At 40.9% G+C, this 22,417-nt stretch overlaps 1 protein-coding gene across 1 annotated transcript in view; it reads right to left on the bottom strand.

Annotated features, from left to right (window-relative positions):
* Positions 1-1,451: 1,451 nt before the first annotated feature.
* Positions 1,452-22,417, bottom strand: part of LOC119883759 (anthrax toxin receptor 1-like) — a gene marked incomplete at its 5' end in the record, with an annotated part of 44,668 nt that continues 23,702 nt past the window's right edge. Inside the window, 10 exons of the mRNA XM_038694390.1 lie at positions 1,452-4,140; positions 10,258-10,338; positions 11,651-11,818; positions 11,906-12,004; positions 12,352-12,390; positions 12,581-12,676; positions 14,180-14,258; positions 19,448-19,517; positions 19,927-20,025; positions 21,504-21,564. Coding sequence (XP_038550318.1) covers positions 3,808-4,140; positions 10,258-10,338; positions 11,651-11,818; positions 11,906-12,004; positions 12,352-12,390; positions 12,581-12,676; positions 14,180-14,258; positions 19,448-19,517; positions 19,927-20,025; positions 21,504-21,564 — 1,125 coding nt within the window. The remainder of the gene's footprint in view (positions 4,141-10,257; positions 10,339-11,650; positions 11,819-11,905; positions 12,005-12,351; positions 12,391-12,580; positions 12,677-14,179; positions 14,259-19,447; positions 19,518-19,926; positions 20,026-21,503; positions 21,565-22,417) is intronic.

Genomic DNA, 22,417 nt, shown 5'->3' with positions numbered 1-22,417 from the left:
TTTCAGTGTATGTTTGTTCTCGTTGATGTTGGTGTCTCATCGTGTCTGTATGGAAGACAATAAATGCCATGTTTGTGCTTTGCATTTTACCTCTGTCTCATGTCTCTCTTGGAAAAAAACTTAATGCCACCGCCGGGCCATCGGACAATGCATGTCTCTATTCTTACCTCAATTTGATGAAGATCCGGTTATTAGTGTCCAGATTTTGTAATGTACACAATAGATACGGTTGTGACAGGAGCATACAACTGTTGTTGCACAGATGTTACTAATAACATTAAAGATGGCTCCGTTATATTCAAGTATCCTAGTAAGCCATAACAGAGAGCCAGTATGCACATGCTGGACCCTCAAAGTGAAGCAGTTAAATGGAATTCAGCAATTATGAACATTTTCATTTATACCTGTGCTTTCCTACTTAAACATGTTAAAATGTCTTATGTGAAAAAGCCCATGGTGCCATAATTTATTTCCCTGCCACTTAGAATATCTTATTGATTTATTTAAAGACATTTCTCACAGCAGACAGTCTAACCTAGGGTATGTCACAGTATTAATGTCTGCTTTACATTCAGGTGTTTTAGGCCCTAGGCCCTACTGTACTATGCATGTCAGGGCTAGTGGAACTTAATTAAACTGAGTCAACCATTACTGTTATTAGTTACACTTGTGATTTTCCTGCTATGATAAGTTACAATGTCTGCCGTGAAAAGGCCAGTGTTGGTAATCATGAGACTCAGCTGCAGGTACAGCATCAGTTTCATATAAATAGGTTAAGGGCAAGACCAAAAGCCAGTTTTTTCTGTGCTTATGAGAGTAGCCAAAATGTGTGTGTGGGTAGTACACAAGGCGAACTGTGAATGGTACAGTTATCTACTGTCCAAACCTGCAGGGGTGGAGCTGCAAAAGGGGAATTAGGCGGGTGAGACACTGAATCCTGTATTACACATGGGTGCAAGCAGAATCACACACAGAAACTCTCTGGTAGAAGCTTGGAAGTCAACCTTTTGATACTGTTAAAAAAAGTCATGTCAACCAACAAGAGAAAATCATATACGTCTTTCATATTTGACTCAGTACTGCTGTTTATATGTGTAAAAAACACTGGTTAACATAATATATCTCATCAAGATTAGGAATGACATTGAGCTCTGACAGCGATAGCTCCTGCAGAAGTTCCCCCCTCAAATACTGATCCTACATCAATGCTGCATTTATACTGAAATTCGTTCTTAGGTGTTACAGAGGTGAACAATATTCGCGCACTGTATAAAAACAAAACCTTTTAAGTCTCATAAACAACAATTAAGTAATTATACTTTGGGTTTCTATCCAAGCGTTCAAATGTGTCATGTGTGTATGTAACAAATGAAATACATCCACTCCTCGTATCTTGTATAGATGGCGTAATTTATAAGTTTCAGCTGAGGCGATGAGATCTGCTTTAGTTGAAAAAAAAAAACGGGGTAAGTCAGACCAAGATGCAGTTTGATGGTGCAGCAAATTACAACGTAATACAGTATAATTGTGTTGTGGGTTTAGGAATCTGTAAACAGCTGACTTTTTTAAGGAAAATCTAATTCCCAGTGGTCTCGCCATAAAAGGTAACATGGCTTAACAAATAGGTATGTAGAAAATGTATGTAAAAAAACCTATGTAAAAGGTGCACTGTGTTTTGAAATGGAGCTATAAAAGCAAAATTGGAGAGGGAGTCAGAGACAGCTAGGTAGCTGTTTTGATCAGAACCTATAGGGGTTGTGGGAAATTTGAGGGTCAAATTTGATGCTAGACATTGCTAGCAAAATTGGATTGTTTTACACATGTCTGATTTGTTCATGGAAACTATACCAATGCATCACAATTCATTTGAGGATTGCGCATACAGCCCTTGATTAAAATGTGTTCTAATTCAAGTCAGATCAAGTTGTTTTCAACGGAAGAAAAGGTTTGTGTGGGTGGTTGGACACATGAGAGAAGCAACGTAGGTGCCTTTCTTTTAGCTTTCAGCTTTAAGGCACTGAGAGCGATTATGAATGCCTGTAGTAACACAACAGTACACAAATAGCTGAATGACACACATCAAAATGAAAGTGTAAAAAATCAAACAAGATGAAAATTCCAGTAGGCACTGGATATAAAAGGAATACCAGCAAATTTCCCCCTCTTTTCTACACCCTGAAGCCACAATGTCATAGTTCTGTTCTTGTTTATTTTTGGCGGGGAGGTGTCCCCCCCCCTTAGCATGTAGTCACTGCTAACATGTAAACGTCGCTGGCGGCGTCTTTTGGCCTGCTACAAAAGTTTTTTTTGTTTTTTTTAATTTACACAGCATAAAATGTAGCTGGTTCACTTCCTGTTTCAAATGTTTCTCACTGTAGCAGAGGGGTTGAGAAACGCTGGTAAACCTTCTGTGAACTGGCTAGCTGTTGTGTTTCTAAATTCTGCGCACAGTGTCCGTCTTGGCGGTTGGACACCTTGTCAATATTCAAGTACTCTCCTTTATTTCTCTCGGGGAGTAAAATAAATTAGATGCTCTTTGAACTGCCCTGCAGTTGCAATGTGACCGGTGATGATAAAACTGAAGACATAAAAAACACATTGGTATCAAAATACAGTATCAGGATTGTGTATTAAAAAAAAGTGAGGAGAGACGTTAACCTGATTTCTGGTTGCTCGTTTCAATGTCCAAATGCTAACAAAAACAAATACATACTGTAGTTGCCCAGCAGTCTATGTGCGCAGATACCATTAAAAAACAAAAAACAAAAAGACATATCGCTGTATTATAATTTCAACTACATGATAAGGTGTTTAAGGACAAAATCCAAAGCCTCAAAGATATTAACCAATGTAACACTCAAAAACTCATCTTAAACACATATTGTAAAAACATACCTTCCACATAACATCTGTACACGTCCCTGTCACTGAATGGTACCTACACTGGACCACTAAATCATGTAACTGAATCATTTCTGTATTACAGGGCTGGAATTAGTTGGGTTAGCATGTTGTTGGATAGAAGAAACATCACAAGAAGTTGAAGAAAAACACTGAGTACAAGTAACAATGTCCAAATTTTTTTTTTAGCAAATCAGCTTAGTTACTCAACACCATTAACAACACAACCAATTGAAATTGCTTTGAAATCTAATTCCCAAAACCTGTGATGCACCACCATAGCAATGGCGGAATAAGCCAATCCATTCTGCTCATGTTTAAACTTAGATTTTCATGTACAACCTACTTTTCAACTTCACTCTTGACAACAATGGCCTAACTCAGTAGTTGATAAAGACAACAAAGAAATTTCATCCATCGCAGTATTCTTCTGTGGACTTCCTGTCCCTACATGCTTTGCTGTCCAGCAACAATCCTCCCTGATCTTACAAACGCCAACACTAACTAAAATATTTCCCCGTATCACCCCAATCGCCCTATGTATGCAACTGAATGTCAAGTCAAACTGTTTGTCAAAATAATCTTTCTTGCTCAAATACTATTTTGTTTTGGGGGCTCCACACTTTACTTTGCATATAAACAGTGAACACAGAGAGCATTGAGGTTGGTAATATTTCACCGATGTATCCTGGTATTATATATAACATTTGTTACCTCCAGAATGTATCATGCTTGGTGTTAGCATGTTTAAATAACTTCCTGCCATCTCACAGTTTCACTTGACATTCTTTCCGATGCGAGAAGAGGAACACAGAATGACTGGGATTCAAAATACTGCTGATCTTTGGCCAATAGCGGGAGTATCTTGGGCAGCGAGGACCACAACCTTCAAACTGAAAGAACTGGTCAGCAGAGCAGAAAGTCTGTGATATCAAAGCGGGTGCGTTGGGACGTGGGAGGGGTTTGTCTGTGTGATTCAGGGTCGAAGGCTGGGCGGGGGACGTGACGGCGGTGCACAAGGAAGCCCCGGGGTGTGCGAGATGGTGGCGGTCCTGGGGGTATCTGGCCTGACGGGGGTGATCTGGCAGGAGGGCTGGTGGAGGTGGGCGACGAGGAGGCGGTGCGGGTCACAGGGCGGTAGTCCGGTGGCGGGGGCGAGGGTGTGTGGATCGGGGTGCGATGGGGGGCCTTGGCTGCCGCTGACTCGTCTTTCACTCTTGTGAAGTTGATGCATCGACCCTAAAGAGAAGGAAAGAGACAAATAAGATTAACTTTAATCTGCAATTGATTTTATTTAGGTTTTGGTGCAACAATATCATGACAACAAGTGCAAACACGCTAAACTATGATGGGGAATGTGGTGAACATTGTACCTGCTGAACGCCAGCATGTCATTGGGACCGTGTTAGCAGTACAGCTTCCACAGATGCTGGCATGACTGTAGACTCATGGTGGTAGTGTGTGTAGTGTTTCAGTGGAAAAGACCACAACAATTCTTGACTCAGTGAAGAATCAAAGAATGTATCTCATGTGTGACATGAAAGTACACCAAAAATGAATATGAACGAGCATGGTATGAGGTGATTACATGGTGTGCAGTTAAACTACAGTGTGTATGCACTATTTAAAAGCAGGGTGGTAATAAAGTAGAACTGGGACAGATTTTGAAAAAGAATTGACATGTCAAGTAAAACTGTACACGCACTCATACTTAGAGGTACAGACACATACACAGGATAACTGTGATGCACATCTGGGTTAAGTCCATCGCCTGCCACTGTTCAAAATTCATTTAGCTGACACTTTTATCCAAAGAGATTACAATTGCTATACATGTCAGAGGTCACACACCTCTGTAGCAACTAGGGGTTAAGTGTCTTGCTCAGGGGCACAATGGTGTATGTCTCACAGTGGGAATTGAACCCACATCTCCCACACCAAAGGCAAGCATCTTATCTATGCACCATCACCACCCCATGTTCTTTGTATCTACTGTTTGTGTGTGTGTCTGTCTGTGTGTGTGTTTGGCCAGCTGGTGTTCCAGATTACATGTAAATCCCCGCTTTGACGCCCCCGCTCCCAATCATGCCGGTAAGTACAATGTTCTTTCCTGAGAACTGTGAGTCGCTTACCAAAGTTCCCTCATACATGACCACATGGAGAAAGAAAAAAAAAAGATAGGGAGGGATTGGGGTTAGTGGCTGGGGCTTGTGTGTGGGTGTGTGTGGGTGAGGGGTAAAAGGTAGCAGCTGAGTTGGAAACAGTTGAAATGTCTAGGTTGACTTATCAGACTGTAAAACAAATTCATTTGGTCTTGCAGAAATCACATTTCACTCCTGAGCTACTCGTAAAATGTTACACTAACCACGAGCTTCACCCGAGTTCACAGAGGTCGCTGTTACTGTAGTAACTCGACCTGCTCCATGGTTGCATGTGGTTAGCAGCCAGAGGGGAGTGAAGTCATGTTAATCTGCAAATAACCAGTATCGGTGATTGGAGCCACAGGACCATGGTTTTACAAAGTGGAAAATGAGGGAACGGGGATTGTTGTCACTACAAAAGCTGCATGGAATGAGTTCAGCTCATTCCATCTTAAAAAACAAACAAAACGCATGCATATAGTGTTGTTCCTCTTCACAAATTTTAAAAAGCTTTTTATTTACTGAAATGTCTATGGAGAAAAAGCACGAATGATCACAGAGAAAAGACCATTTACAAAGAAGGCGGGGCAACATTAAGGACCTGTTGGTATAGAGTAGTGTTTTTTTTACATTTTTTTAGACGAAGCACTGTAGAATTAAACTAAAGTGAGTCAAATTTAGACAAATGGAGACAAAATATTTGGAGATAAAAGCAAAAACTAAACCAGAAGGAAGAATTTTCTATTATGCCACTTTAAACATTTGCCTCTGCCCAGCCATCCACTCTGGTCTGCTACCACTTAGCTGAACATCTCAACATCTACTGCAGACTATTTAAAGCTGTTATATATTATATCTGTACTGGGTACTAGTTTAATCAAAGTTAAACAGCAAAATTGGGTAAATGAATTAGTGAAACAAGATGCACAAAGGTCATAAAATAATCTAAAACTGCAGATTTTTCCATATATTTTTTAAAACTAACAATAACGACACAGTAAATATTAAAGAAAAAATGTGACATTTGGGGAATACGCTTATTCACTTTTTTGCCGAGAGTTAGAAGGTAAGATTGACCCCACTCCCATGTCTGTCTGCTTAACATGAAGCTACCCCCCAGTAACTGGCTAAATTAGATTAGCACAACAACAGTACCACTAAAGCTCACAAATTATCACATCTATCTTGTTTGTTTAACTTGTACATATTATTAATTAAACAAATGAGATGTAACTAATGAGCCTTAGAAGTGGTAGTAAGGCTAGCTGTCCAATCTTGCTGCTAAGGTAAGCTAACTGGCTGCAGGTGGTGGCTACATGTTTAGCATACAGATATGAGAGAGGTATAGATATTCTTATCTAACTGTTGGCAAGAAAGCATATAGGTGTAGAGGCTTTTCCTTTAAGTATGTAAGCAAGCGAGACCCCAGTGTTGCTGTTAGCTTGTTGAAGTTAATTAAAACAAGCCTTTGTGTATGTGTAGACCTCGTTGAAGTTTCAAACCAATCTGATCCTGTTTTTTCTTTTTTATCCCAGCTTGGCTTCCTGTACATCGTTCTGTTTGCGCCCAGCTGCGGTTTAAATCTATGAACATTTTCCTGGATTAAAGAAAGCCACACTCGCTCGTTCTTTCTCGCTGACCTCCTACACTGTCTACAGTCTTACCAAGGTCATAAAATTGTCTAGGCCTGGCCTAGTGTGTTAGTGTGTGTGAGACATGGTCGGTCAGTTGGTGGAGACGGCCCTGGCAGTCGTCTGCCTTAGATATTACCTCATGTCCTTAAGCCAGCTAAATGCTTCTCTGGGGAGGCATGTGTTTATGAGAGAGAGAGAGAGAGAGAGAGAGTGTGTGTGTTAAGTGTGGACTAGCTCTGCCTCGTACTGTACACTCTGACGTCAGTGTAATGGATGTGGTTTGGTGACACAAACTCCCATAATGGCTAACTCCTGTCTCAAATGTAGATAACTTCATTCCTGTGAGTTTAACTCTGGTCTATCTGGTGAGTTACAGACGCACACACAGCCACTCTGCTCTACATCCTGCTGCTCAGTGGCCTTCCTTACATGCAGAGGGCTTATTGGATTCATTGAAAGGAGAAAGGAAAAGTGTGTGTGTGTGTGTAGTCAGTACAGTACTTGGACATGCATAAAAAATGCATAATTTCATGTGTATCAGTAGATTGTTCCCTGAGCAGCGCTAGCCCACAGGAGTTGTTTAGAGCAGCAAATGACCTGCATAAAAGTTCACACTGTGTATTAGCTTGTAATGGAAAGGAGAAAATTAGTAATTTATTTTTGGGAAAAGTTTAATTGTAATAAAATACCTGAATGTTTGAGGGCAGGATGGATGCACGTTCACTGTAAGGGCTCACTTTCCCAAACAGATACTGAGGCTCATGACTACACTTTAAAGGACCGTAGCCAGGCCGGCCTCAAAGGTGACATTCAGCTGCTACTGTGGCAATCAGCACAGCGATGACAAACTCACCATGGCAAAAGAATGACCGATGAAGAATCCAGACTGAACTCGGCCAACTTGGCCTCATGTAAAGAGCGAGTGTTCCTATTAATTTGAAAGTCTGCCAGCTTTGGAGTGTGAGACTTTGCTCTAAAAAGGTCTATTATGGGTGGGACCGTGGCAGGATATTGAACATCAAATAGCTTTTCAGCTAACTCTTAAAGAAATGAAAAGGTGTCCAGGGCTTGTTTCCACTCTTTTCTCTTTGAAATTATACACTGCAATGTCTAGAAACGAGCCGGCTCTCTGGCCTGGGAGATGTTTCTGCCGCTTCGTTACAAACCACAAATGACTTGAGGAGGCGACATCATATGAGTGGAAAGACACGAGACACGATTTCTTCTAGAAAATAAGAAATTGCGTCATGCAGAGCTTACATATACAGCCATCGCTATAAGAAATTTGTTGACTAAGGAAATCAAATCCAAAGTTTTATTATCTGACTGCCAGTTAACTTTGGTAAAGATGTAATTGTAAGCTAACTGTGACCTTTTTTTGTCTGTTGTCAGGGAAAGCTGAAAGCAAATCCTGTCTCTGTACCTGTTTGTGGTGCCAAGAAAACACTCTTAAATGTGGAATTCCTGTTACAAAAGATCATTGGAAATTTTCTACTAATCATGCATGATTTTAACAAGCGCTTGGGATGGTGCCTGATCAGCGGGAGAGTCAGCCGTGGGGAGTAGGAAGGATAAGAAAGGGAAGGAAACAACTCATAATAAAAGAAAAGGTGGAGAACAGGTTGGGGGAGTTCAGGAAAAAAGTACTAAGGGAGAAAGTGAGTTGATGAGGAAGAAAAATCTGGGCAAGACAGTATTATTTGATTATAACATTGTAGAATAAGAGCCTACAGTCATGCTTGCAGCTCTGCAAGGTTGTACTTGCTAAAGTTAGCATGCTAACATGGTCATAGTGACAATGCTAACATGCTGTTGTGTATCAGTGATAATGTTTTCCATGTGCGCCATCTTATTTTAGTGTTTTAGTATGCTACTGCAACATCTGCTAATTTGCGGTAAACATATCACTAGTGTGGCTAAAAACCAAGCAGTCTATGGACTATGACGTATTCCTCATTTATCATGTACCAATGATTTACAAAGTTCCTGTTAAGACTAAATGTGTCAGAGGGATTTAAAACATCCCTAGAGAGCTTTCTGGACTCAGTGAACTCCCATCTTCTCTCCACATTCAATAAAAACTCAGCATTTTTTTGACACAAAGGCTCCGGGCATTAAAACTAAACCATGTGGCTGATCAGAAAAGAAGAGGAAATTTTTACCACCTTAGACACACGAACACATCAGCTACAAGGATGTGTCTGGGTGCGAGCTGCGGTTCTGCTTTCTATCCGTTTTATGGCGTCTAATGTGAAGCAGGTGTGAGAGCGAGGCTGGCTCAACAGGATGGAGACGGGCCAACAGAGGTGTTAGCCAGCATAGAAACACCAGGAGTGAATAAGACAGAGGGCCAGATGGAGGAAGGGAGGACGCGATGAGTAATGGGCAAAGATGACTGAAGCATTTTCAGGCTGTAGACACGCTGGAAGACGGGTCAAACCGAGCTAGTTTGAAACCTAATGTTGGGGTTCTGAGCTTTTTTGTCCCTCTGAAGAAATATTCTCACAAATAGTCTGCAAGAAACTGACTTTTAGCTAAACCCCTCCTCTAAACAGCAATTGTCCAATCATAGCATAGCAGGCACTGCAGGCTTGTCATGCTTTGGATGTTTCCACATGGTAAAGCAGTGTGGAAATAAGGAACTGTGGTAAGAGCAATGCTCATCAGTGACAGAGTCTTTTATTTTTAGCCTTACCAAAAACCACACACAAGAGCAAACATGTACAAAATCGGTTAAACAGTGTTTGTCTGGCTAACTAGCTCAGCACCAACCGTAGTAACCTTACCCACCGCCACTTTCAAGGCCACGGAGCATTATTTGCGGGGTTACAGGTTGTGTAACCTTCAACATAGCACATTCACTGTGTGGAAGCTGGTCCTGGATGCTAGCGTTGTGTGAAGGGTAACATTAGTGAGTCAGTCCTGCTCTGGATTTGGGAACCCCAGTAAAACGTATTACCCGAGATTTTGCTTTGTTTGCCACATTGGTTAGTCCTTATCCTAAAAGCCCTTCCTCTAATAGTTTTAAAGGTGAAAACTTTTTAAAAGGTGAAAACTTTTTAAAAGATACGAACAGTACGGCAAAACAATGCTCTTTATTTACTCCCAGCTTTAGCCTCAGTCTGTTAGTATGACAGCATGTATGTAGCCACCAAGTGCATATTTGAGTTCTTGTTTTACAACAAGTCAGCTAGACACATTACAAAGTCAACTGGAGATGGCATTTTCAACCAACTCATAGAGCTAAAGTTAGCTAAATTTACTAGCTAGCTAGCTGTCAGCATTATTCAGCCTGCAAAATTACAGTTTTTCTTTATAAATAAACTTCAACGTTCATATCATCTACCCAGTGAACTCAACAAAATCCGGGAAAAAAAGACAAACATTATAAGAATATCTGGAAAAATATGATAGTTGTGTGAAGAGTGAGGCGAAAGAAAGAAGAGTGTCATACAGCCTTTGCTCACCACAGGTATGAAACACTACAGGAGGGAGGAACTGGAGACGTGAATGTAAGTAGGTGTTGGTAAAAGCATTTGATGAAATGAAATATTTCCATGGTGCACCGCTGAGGTACTCACATGATCTCCAGGCTGGGGTCTCATCAGGGAGACCTGGTCGTACCCGCGGCGAAACAGAGCCCAGATAGCATCCAGTTTACCCTGAACAGGACAGAGGTGAGAGAGATGGTTAACAGCTGGCCACCCAATCTTCTACATTGCAATCCTTGATAATATCCTATTAATAGTGATTCTACTGTATCAGCAAACATTTGGTCTGTGGTCCTCAGCTGTGTTCCTTGAAAGCCAAGCGTCTGCAGGTTTTAATCCCAAACAAACACTACAGCAGCTGATTCTACTGATTACTTCCTTCCTCCCTGGTTGAGGCTGTACTGATGAGTCACTTAGTCATGTTTTGGTTCACGTCTGATTAACTGAAGACACATGACCTTTAAATCGCAGTGAATCATTTTCTCTCTTGCCACTGACAGTGTTAATTTTCACAAATACAACAATCTGCCAAAAAAGGTTTGGCAACAGAGCGGCATTTTACACAGGAAAGAACTGATGATCTCAACAATAACCACTATTCTATTTAGTAGTCATTTAACCTGAGACAGAGCTGCAGGACACAAGTGGTAAACCTAAATGTTGTGCTAAATTGATTAAGAGGGGAATTCTCCTTCATGACATAAGGTGTAAAATGCTGCTGTCACGATGCATTTGACTGGACCAAAAAAGTGCAGACTCCGCAGCCTCGATGGCACACACTTACGAGGAAATAACTCAATATCTTCAACAATTAAGGATATTCAGGTGTAGAAATACAGAACCACAAAGGGACCAGCTACAACCCGACACACACTGACTAGTCAGTGTAAAACTTGACCTTGACCTTTTCCCTACACTGACTGTGATGCACCAACAGTGTAAAGTTTCACTATGAATCACTGCAGTGCTGTTTGTGACCTGTGCCATATTCAGACTACAGCCATTAAAGTAGCAGTGTCTACAGATAACAGGGAGTGCTGCTACTGTATGAAGGGCCAGTGTTGCTACACAGAGCTGTATTGTAGTGTACGATTAAAGTACAAACAACACTGACGCCAAGTCTAATAATGTTAGAGAATTTTGTGCTTATGCAAGTAATTCTACATAAACATGGTTTACATGGAGCTTTATTCCTCCCTGCTGTCTTGTGAAAACTTTGCAACTCCACTCGTGGTGCTTTTCATGTTTTAACTTTAGTTGAAGGAGTTTCAGCTTCTCTGTGGGTTGAGAAAATTCTCCCACCCTCAGTTATTTAATAAACGTACTGGGCAAAAACTCAAAAATGCACAGCGGTCACTTTGTAAACAAGGCAGATTTTTGAGTTTCCTGAAAAACACATATTTTGTCAATTAAGTCAACTAAATGCCAACATTGTGGTGCCCCACTGTGTGTTGGTCCTGAGGGAAACTGAGTCTGCGTTTACCCGGATGGGCGTGTACCACTTCCGGTTCTGAGGCGCCTTCTTGTTGTGAGCTTTCTTAGGTTTGGGCTCGAATGGCTCGTACTCCTGCTCTGGCATTTTCACCACAGCGTTCTTTGGCTTCTCCAGCTTAGCCCCCTCCTCGGTCGAGCCTTTCCCTCCCCAACGCACCTGCAGACAGCAGACAAAACATGAATGTACAACAAAATAGATGCAGTGAATCTAACGTCCTCCAGTTTCCATAATTTGTTTTGTCACCTCCATCCTCTTGATCCCTCCGATTCCTCTTCCTCCATAATATGAGGCATCCACAGTGGGCCACTTCTTCTTGGGCAGGCCGTCTTCATCATCTGACTCCTAAAACACAAATAATTACACAGAAACAAACCTTTACCCTCTCCACCTTTACACTTTTTTACATACAGATTCAGAGGCTGTTAGAATGAACTTATTATTGAGCGGAGATCTGTAAATAGTCTATATAACCTTTGATGTGTATGTGTGTTATTGATAATTATAAAAAGAAAGCCATGGAGTTATGAGTTTTCACACTCATTTATCCATACTGTAAGTTATTCTTGCAATATTGATGCGTTTTTGGATTTTTGAGAACCAAGAGCTTCTAGTGAATTACTGAGTGTTTAGTTCATTGTCCATTCTCCATCAGAATTGGTGGGTTAACACGCGTGTGTGTTTTGACTCACGGGCTCAGGAGGAGGTGGAGGAGGTGGTTCTTTGATCACCTGTGGAGGAATAAGAGAGGAGATGATGTTATTCAGCTTTTCACAAACACATTAGTCACATCAGCGCTACACGTCTCAGAGGACCTCTAAAGGGTCTTTAAGTATGCAGTTTAGACAAACCCCTTATGTAGCTCTGAATAGTTATAATTCAAGTGTTGCTTTTAAAAATCGCTTAGCTTAGGTTTCTTACCACAGTGCAGCAGAGAGGCCAGAACCACCACATGAAAAGCAGGGCCAGCAGGAGGAACAACACCAGCAGGGTGATCAGGAGAATGGTGCCATCAAACTGGAAGGAGGACACACATATGACACAAGTCCAGTACTTGTAGTGGTATGATGGATTTTAAAGAAAGCTAAGAAAAATCTTCAGACCGATTTCCTTTCACTGTCAGTTCTGTCACTGTGCATATTCATGTTTTTGTTCTTCTCGATGACAATGGCCTGTGTATGTTATGTGATCCCCCAGTGAATCCATCACTTACTTTGCTCACTTTAGGACAGACGTCCATGAGCCAAATATGGTTCCCATTACAGACCACAGACGAGGATCACATGTGGGTAGCCTTTCCCCTATCTATCTTGCGGCAAAGGCGCGGGGGATTTGTCTGAACTTTGCAGTGGGGCCCGTCGTCACTGCGACCAAACATCAACAAGTTTTCTATAAGCTTCAAACAGCTGACAAGCAGAATCTGTGGAGTAATGGTTTGGCAAATAATGACCAAGATTCCAACAGTGACCACATTTGTGTCTCTTCACGATTATGCATACAAAGTGTATGTTTTTCCCGAGCTATATGGGCATAATTTGTGGACTAACTACAAAAACTAAAACTGCTGGAAGTGGCACTCATTTGGGTAGGGGTCCACAGGGGATTGTGGCGCTTGTTTTCATTCTTGATTTATCCATGGGACTTAGCTTGCATGTTGTTTATTGCACCAGGCATTCCCATCTCAAGTCAGGAACTTATTGTGCCTCCTTAAGCCTGGTGTGACTTCAGCCTATATGGTTTAGTTTAGTGGCTAGAAGCAGCTAATCGCTATGGTATGTCTAATTGAGCTCTGTATATCATGAGCCACAACACAGCCTTTTGAATTCACAGTATTGTCACGGATATGATGTCACATGGCCTGAGGGAGAACAGCTTCAAAGAGCATGTTTCTTTTTGGTCAGATGGGAATCTGCTGTGGCTCTGGTCCATATGCTCCAACATATGCATTTTATTTTCTTAAATTGCTTTAAATTGTCTTAAATTGGATGTTGGTTAATCTTGTTTTTCAGGGAATGAAGCTCCACCCTGCTTCACACTGACACAGTTATATACGTTCACAGTCCTGGGAGCTAAAGGAGTCTTCAACTATCGCTACCGAGGAGCTCCAACCGAGGGGTAAATGCACTTTCACAACCAAAATGTTGCGATTGAACCGGCAGGCGCACGGTCATGAACCTGCTTCTCTAACCGCTTGTCTCCTGCCACACCTCTGGGGTTCAGAAGGTCTTTTTCGGGTAGATCTCTACTGTTAACCCCTGTGGTTCGGCTCCCGAAAAAAATTGAAAAAGGGAAGATGAAAGGGATAAAGGGGATAAGGAAACTCACTGCAGAGAACACAACAACAGACTTCTGGGAAAAGAGATGAGGTTGGAGAGGACAGAAGAAACAGAAGGAAAAGAGTGGAAACCACATGCAGTATAAGAAGAAATAAAAAAGCCTTCAGACTGAGTCTAAGTCTTTTTATTATATTATAAAGCATTCAAGCATTAATGCAGGTTAAATGCATGAGCAATTACTTACACACTCTGTGGTGGTGATGTGCACGTTGCTGCTGATGAAGGACAGGCCGTCATTCATGCTCACTTGGAGATAAATGACCCTGAAATAAAACAAAAAAAACACACACAGGACAAGTAAGTTCTGTATTTTATATTACGATCCACAAAAAGCATCTTTGGAGCAGAGTATTTAGTCTGACGCATTTCCTCCTTGAGCTCTGTTTGTTTGACCAGAATGATGTCATTTGAACTTGGGTTCACACCAAATAACGTCACCAAAGCGCCTGCAAACTGTGAGGTGATTTGTTAGAAGTGAGAATGTATGAAACAGGAAACAACCACAAAACACAAAGGAGTATGAGTTGAAGGAGATTTTCAATCTGAGAACAAAGTGACGTCTAGGCTGATGCTCACATTAAGCTGTTTCTTCTAAGGTTACAGAAACTGGACTCAGATTAGTTGGGACTCCTTGCGGCAGCCAAAATCTCTAACCTGGCAGGAGAACACATTACCAAAACCATGCCCAGTAAACGAGCTTCTTCATGAGTCGCGTGACTTTTGTTTACGAGCCATGTTTCACATGTAAATGAGCAATCTGAACGCAAATGAACCGAATACAAAAGTTTTCCAGTGTGGTTAAAAACCAAACAAACTATAGGTGTGATTGTGTGACCCGCTGAGCCACACAGCAGGCATGGAGGGCAAGGTAGGACAGACGAACTTAAACGAAATGGAAAAAACCCACAACCTGCTAGCTGAAATTTTGTTTTTATTGTTCTGGGCAAGTTGTGTATTTTTCCAAGACATGACACCATCTTAATTGCCCTCTCAGGAATGAGAACAATCTCTGCTCTCTTAAAATACGAACCTACGATCTCTACTTGGTGCTACAAAATAATTTCCTTTATGGAATGTAAAAAAAACAGCAAAGTAAAACTTCTTTCCTCCATTCTCTCTTTGTCATGCTTCTGTAGTCCAAACATCACCCTCCTCTCAGGTCTTTCTTGATGGTCTCAATCCCTTCCTCTGAGTGGAGAAAAACAATTCTGAGAATTTCACATGACCTCCAGTGGCCTCTTTGGAGCCGGTTCTCGTTCAGATCTTCAAAACATGTGGATGAAAGGCATGCATTTTAACACCCCCTCCCTCCTAGTTCTTATTTGGTAGAGGACCAGGTGGATGTGAAGGAGGTCTGGCATATGGAAAGCAGGCCATGTGACCGATAAACCTGTCTTTCCTCTGACTCAGAGAGCTGTCTGTCTGGGTTTTTAAAAAAAAGGAGGGTGGAGAAAAGAGCTGGTCTAGTGGGTGAAGTTTGTGAACAACATCTTATGTACCTTGCTCACAAGACACTAAGGGATTGACTGCAAAACAGTATTAAAGCTAAAGAGATAGATTTGCTGATCTAGTGAGTATTTATCGCAGGTGAATGTGGGATTAAGATGTTCTTTGTAATGAAGGAATATGTCTGGCAATGATTTAGCTCAAAAAATGTTTCATTAGTATTTGGATAACAATTGAGCTCTATGACAATAAGCTATCTCAGGCTCACGAAAGAGGTCACTGAACTTGATCAGTTTGATTTTTATTGATGATTAAATGTAGAGAGAAACTTGAGATGCAGTGTGATACTAAGGCTCCATCCACACTACTCCGTTTTAGTTTGCAAACGGAGAATTAAAACAAATACGATCTCTGTCAACACCAGTGTTTTAGCTGCGTTTTGGAGTTGATCTCCGTCTACATTAAAACGATCAGTATATATACCAGAATACAATGATAAATTTAAATCAGTTTTATGATACGAACAGCTTCTAATCACGCAAAAAACAACTTGAACAGGGTATTAATGCCTGTTTAAACTCTCTCTGAAGGTTTTTCCACCCTGCCGAGACTCGTGCTGCATGCAAACACATGACCACAAACTTGAAAGACCGGGCTAGCTGCTACACAGCTTTGATCAGCCAAAACTGGACAAGGAGACTGTTGAAAGAGACTGAAAGACTGACAGGAGATGAAAGAGGGAGTAAGAGAGACAAATACAAGACAGATACAGAGAGAAAAGTGAACAGACGGGCAGACAGAGTTGGGGTGGGGGCTGGAAAAAAAACAGCGAGGCAATGCAGTTGATGAAAAGAGCCACCGTGGCACCGAAAGAGAAGGCAGAGGTAGAAAGAAAGTGGACGGGAGAAAAGATAAGTGTGGGATTGGAGAGTTGGGGAGTGTTCCGGGGATTGGATGGAAAGTTCAAAAGAATTAAGGCAAGAGCAGAAAAAATATACAAAGGCAGAAGTGAAATGACTTAATGGGAAGTTAAAGGGAGGGAAAGGCACACGATGTACTCACAGTTTAACGACCCTTCTGCCAAGGTATTGATTAAAGCCTCGGAGATCGAGTCATCAGTCCAGGTTGTTTAAATCTTTCCCCGCTGCAGTTAAAAACTAACTCTCTCTCTCTCTTTCCACACCACTGCAAGTGCAAATATTAACTGTGCATTGGATTTATAACTTCTATGGGAGAATAAAATGAAGGAATTTGTATTGTGATTATAGAGGTATGCTATCCCCACCACAAACACCATTAAAGGTCAAGACAGTTTGTGAAAAGATAGTCTAACATTGGCTGACAGTTCTCCCCTCTATTTTGTCTCTCCGTGCACTTTAAAGTCTTTAACCACCGTTCACTGAGCCTTCTCATCTGTGGCTTGTTGTACTTTTCTCCCCATAGAGGTTTGTGGATTGTTGATGTTGGAACATGGTTGGGCTTTAAAAAGAGAATATGGCCAGCTGATACAGAGCTACTCTAGCCAAGGCTAGGATTACACCACAAAATTGTGCGACCCTCGTGTGGTGAATGTTTGAGTAGGACAACCTCAGTTGTCTTCACATCCCGCCGCCTCCCTCTTTTCTTTCAGTCAGCCGGAGAGCATTGAAGTGATTGAGTGACTTTAATGAACATGTCAGTTGACCTGATCCTGAATTGACAAACACAATCCACCATAATCAGATCTTCTCCCACTTATCCGAAGCCAGCAGTATAATAACACTAAGGAAAAATGTTTGTTTTCTTGCAGGCAAAATGGTTGTCAAGTCTCATTAAGTGCCGACAATACAAGAATCTGATTTGAATCTCCCCTGGAATCACACTCTTGAATGCACAAAGATTCTCCAGAGTCATGCCAAGTAAAGGTACCAAGATGAAACAAAAGTCCAGGTACTTAGGCACAGGGAATGTTTACTTGTACATGGTAATCTGGACATTGTGTTGTATTTAACAATAGTTTTAAACTTCCTTATTTGATTTTTGTTTACAAATTTAGGGCACTGCAACAAGCTTAAGTTGAAAACAGACGCCTCCGGTACCAGGGGCAACCGCACTGTGGGCGAAATTACTAACTTTTTTTCTCACCGTTCAAAACCCGCTGATGTTGTTGCTTTGATTATTGCGCAATACCTGCAAGCTGCCTGCCTGCTCTCGACATTTCAAGAGGATACTTGAGAACACACAGTGTTTTTTGCCATTTTGTGGCCGACTCGCTGGAGATACATAGACATGCAGGTACCATGCATGTACCAAATGAAAGGTCTGCTCAAGCTGGATCGATGCCCCCCCCATCACTGTGGGAAGTTCTGTTCTCAATCTACAGGCCTGTAAAGCATGGGTGTGCTTTTGGTGACAGGAATGTTGATGAACACTCACAGTTTTTTTTATCAATATTTCAATATTTTGTCATTTGGAACTTGGTTGTATGGACAGAAAAAGTGTTTTAAATATATCTACAAATAAATTAAAACATTTTAACTGTAAACATTGCCAAAATATGATCATTTGCCTGGTATATTTTGATAATGTTGTATGATAACTGTTGTATTTTAGTTTATTTTCATCAGATTTACAATCTGTTACAATTGCATTCTAGGTGTATTAGAAGATATTCAGTTGCATTATAAGCTTCCTTATGATGGTTTTGATGGTTTATTGCATTAAAATATAGCTTTTTTTCGATCGGGCGAAGATGAAAATAGATTTTTTCTTTAATGCAACCCCATGTAGTCTGTAATAGTAAAATAAATATATTAATATACAATGGATTTATATTCCTTAGCTTCTGACTTTTCAAAGGAGACCAGAATTATGTATCTAGGCCAAATGGTTGAAGAGTTATTCCTGATTCATTTTGGGTATGTTATTTTAGGCGTTTTTTTCTGGAAAAAGGTGCCTGTCCCCAACACAACAATGACATATTATCACATTATAAAGTTTTTTATGGCTGATGTAAGCAGTGAGACTGAACCAAAACAGCATCAGCAAGGTGTGGGCCGTAAAACCATTTCAATCGCCTTAAAGACACTAAAATGAACCAAAGAATGAAGAGACTGGCTGATTATTCTTGATGGGTTTGTCACTACAAGCTAAACCTTTTACATTAAACTTGTAATGCACCCTTTCGACTTTTTCAGTCCCGATACCAATACGTAGGCTTTGGGTTTCCACTAATGCAGAGTACTGTTCCGATACCAGTGTAAAATGATTACACTGTAATGCTAACTGTGAGGAAGAGACTGGGAATCATTCTTTTGTGTAAGGCAGCATCAGGCTTGACTGAAGCATTGCTTCCTATGTAAAACAAAATGCCATGTTAGCTCTCTTGAATGATCTGGTCAATCGGCACACTGCTGATTCATCGTTTAGTACGTGTGTAATTAAACTGAAAAGATCAGACCCATAGATCGGCCCCTTGTCACGATACCCGATCCAGCCATTTGAGTCAGTATCGGGCTGATATCTGGTATTGGATCTGTGCATCTACATTAAACATAGTCATTTGAGCAATGGTTAATTTAAAAATATTGATTAGTGCAGCTTTAAAAACAAATTTATGCTGAACTACTGGTCCACTTTTGCTCCGCTGCACTACTACAGGGGAGTTTATCAAAAACCAATTGTCTCCAGTTGTTTTCACTGCTCTGTTCTAATTCAGGACAGAAGCAGGACCAATGCATGAAGGGTTTACCCCTGCATGGGCTGGCACGGCAACAGAGCCGCTTATATTTTGCTAAGCTGTACTGGGGATCTAGAAAAGAGGAATGCAGCCACGGATATGGATCATAAAAATAACTAATGTATGGCAGGCTTATGGTCCGTGCCCATAGACACGTGTATGCATACGTGTTTTTCTCAGTGTTTGAGGCCTCTTAGTGTGAAATATAAGCCCTTTCCCCTTGAGACAGTTAAAAGAGGATCTCTGAGAACAAATGTAATCATAAAATCATAAAAAAGAGGCACCTACTTCCCAACTTCATCGATGACAGGAGCTGGACACAGTAGAAATGTGTCTTCTACGCCGGCCGGCTTTTCATCTAGGAAGCAAAGACAACACTCGGATGAATGTACATTCCTCAACAGTACATTCATCCTCCTCCTCCACAGTCTGAACTATTTAGCTGTGCATTTTTTTCATTCTATCGACTTAGAAGACAAATACTACACAGATATTTATGGATGTTAAAAGCTGATATTTTTAATTTGTTTATCAATGTGTGGAGTTCACAGGTCCGTGCGCTTGGGAAAAGACTGAAAATGACAGAAACAGAGAGGGATATAAACTAGGAATAAAAAGGAAGATGATCGTCCACACTTAGTCATGGTTCTGCTTGAGGTTTCCTCTTGATTGTGTCTCTGTTAATATTATTATGAAGAGTACAGTCTAGACCGGCTCTATGAAACGTGCAATGAGATAACTTTTGTTGAAAGTGTATGTGTACTTACTGACTGTAATGGTGTCGTTGATTTTGAAGCTGCAGAGCACCTGGTTGATGTTCCTGGCATGGAGAAACCCATTTCCTCTCACCACCACTTGGAAAGACTCTGGTTACACAACACACATTGACATTTCTACTGACACTCTCTGCCAGGCAAAATTAACGTTTTATACTGTATGTATTTTGCATGTTTAAGACTGCACAATTACATTTCACACCCAGCATGGTTAGAAGGGCAGTATTTAAACTCTGAATGACTTCCTCCATTAATTCAGTTTATGTGCCCGTTAGAGGACAATAACATTTGAACTGTGACACCAAAATAAAACTGTACCAACACATCTGGAAATATGGGCCACAGTCCTCAAATCTTAGAACTGTATTGTGGTGAAAAAAATCAAATAGAACAAATAAAACTCTGGATTGGCATGCACAGTCAGCTATTTTTCAAGACATTCCATACATTTATTATTTATATGAAATTACATTAAATATGTATGAATGTATAGTATATGGGTATCTATTGTGTCTATGAACAGTACTTGACAAAAAGGTTACAGTACGTGCATTTATCTACATCTATTTTTCTTTTCCCTATTTTCCTAATATAAATATATCTGTCATCTAACTTATTGTCACTGTTATATAAATGTATCTAATATATTTCAAGCAAAAAGACCAAGATACACAGTCCATTATGCTGCTTGTGTTACAGTAAAAGAGAAACACATTAGTTTTGGGCCAAACCTCTAATCTGGCAGGGTATAAGGTTGTCAACTGAACAGGCAAGCTAGTTAGTCATGTGACTTTATAATTTATGAGCCCTAATTTGCTAGTAATTGGGCAGAAGGAATCTAAATAAAGAAAATACAACAAAATCAGCCTTTCTACCCCACAACTGAGCCACTCAGCAGTTATTGTTATAGTTGCAATGTTGCTTGTAACACAGAGAAAACACTCTGCTATAAACGTATGAAGATGAGACTGAACCTGCAGGGCCGACCTGGATAGTGCAGTACACAAAGTCGCAGCAGAACAGTGACTATTATTCATTTTCAAGTGAAATACTTTTCCTCTTCAAGGACGAAAGTAATTCACTGCTTAATAAAAGACAAAAGCAGATGTGAGAAGCAATAAAAAGTCCCTCTGCTTTTGCCATAAGTGTTTAATGAACCCCTGCTTTTATCTGTTCATTTGTGCCTTTTAATGTCCATTTAATGTTGCTTTAACTGTCATAATCTTTCTCTTGGCAGGACACTAAAGGATGTTGTCTACTTTACATTTAAGTTGTAGCCAATGTCACCACTGTCACTCTCTCACGGTCAGACCCTATAATATATTCCCACTGCGGTACCCTGTCCCAATAGATTTTCCTGTAAATGACCTGGATGCCCATTTATGGGCCATTTTTCTGCCTGGGATTGTCATTACTGAGGTGAGAGGCTGGGAGACCGGGCACACAGTAATGAAATTAACACAGTTGAAGAAATGATGGGAGGCTGGCACCGGTGTGGATGACCCAGGAGGGACCCACTTCAGTTTGTGTGTGAGTGTGTGTGTGAGTGTGTGTTTGTAGCTCCCCACCTCCTGCACACACACTGGAGGGCTCGGCTGCCAAAATCTCAATACAGGATTTCTTGATGATCTGGAGGGGAAACATGGAAGAAAAGACAGTGGCCATTTTTTTCTGCACTTCTAGTGATGCTGGCTTGTTTGCAACAGGCAGGTTTGTGAATTTTTACTGTTAAAAGAGTCGAGAGCTCAATATAAAATTCTGTAGGGATCTTTAAGAATGATGTTCTTTCGTTAATCATACTGTCACATTGTGCCTCTCACTTTTGAAAACATTCTGCTTCTTGTGATGCTTATTTTGAATACTATGGTCACATTAGTCAAGGCACCAGGGGTGTGGAGATGAGAAAAGGGGGTTTGAACTTCTCACTCAAGTTACTTTTCATGTGCTACAACTGCTACAAACATTTTACATGAACTAGTCCTTTTCTAGCATGACCGTTTGCTAAAACCCCTCTCCTAATCAGCAACAGTCAATCCATAGCTTAGCAACTGTATCTAAAGCACAGTAGACCAAGCTTTGACATGCTTTCTCCACATCCCAAAGCGTTATGCAAGGGGCTGTAGTAAAAGTGATACTACGTATAAAGAATTAAGTGGGTGTTCTACCAAAAACACAAGAGCAGAAGTTTAAGTAACTGATTAAACGCCACAGGGGTTCAATGGCTGGGTTTCCCTACCAGCCAGCCAGAAGTGAAGAAGTCTCTTGGATGAGAGATGAAACCTCTCTGAGTGTCTACCAAGTCCAGTGTTGTGAACGCAACCAGACGCACTTCAAAGAAGGTCAGATGGTGTCAAAAGAGGGAGGGAAGTTTCCCCCCGAGAGTTGACCTCTTTCACATGTAAAACCCAGAGACATCGCCTGGTGTTGGTAAGGACCGAAAGAGACTCAATCAGACAATGAATCGCTTAAGGATTGTGTATTC

The sequence above is a fragment of the Micropterus salmoides genome, unplaced genomic scaffold (assembly GCF_014851395.1).
Source record: "Micropterus salmoides isolate LMB-PRFRI ecotype aquatic unplaced genomic scaffold, ASM1485139v1 Ms_hic_scaffold_301, whole genome shotgun sequence".
NCBI classification, from domain to species: Eukaryota; Metazoa; Chordata; class Actinopteri; order Centrarchiformes; family Centrarchidae; genus Micropterus; species Micropterus salmoides.
Note: the sequence above shows the minus strand (reverse complement) of the source record. Positions and strands in the feature narration are given on the sequence as shown.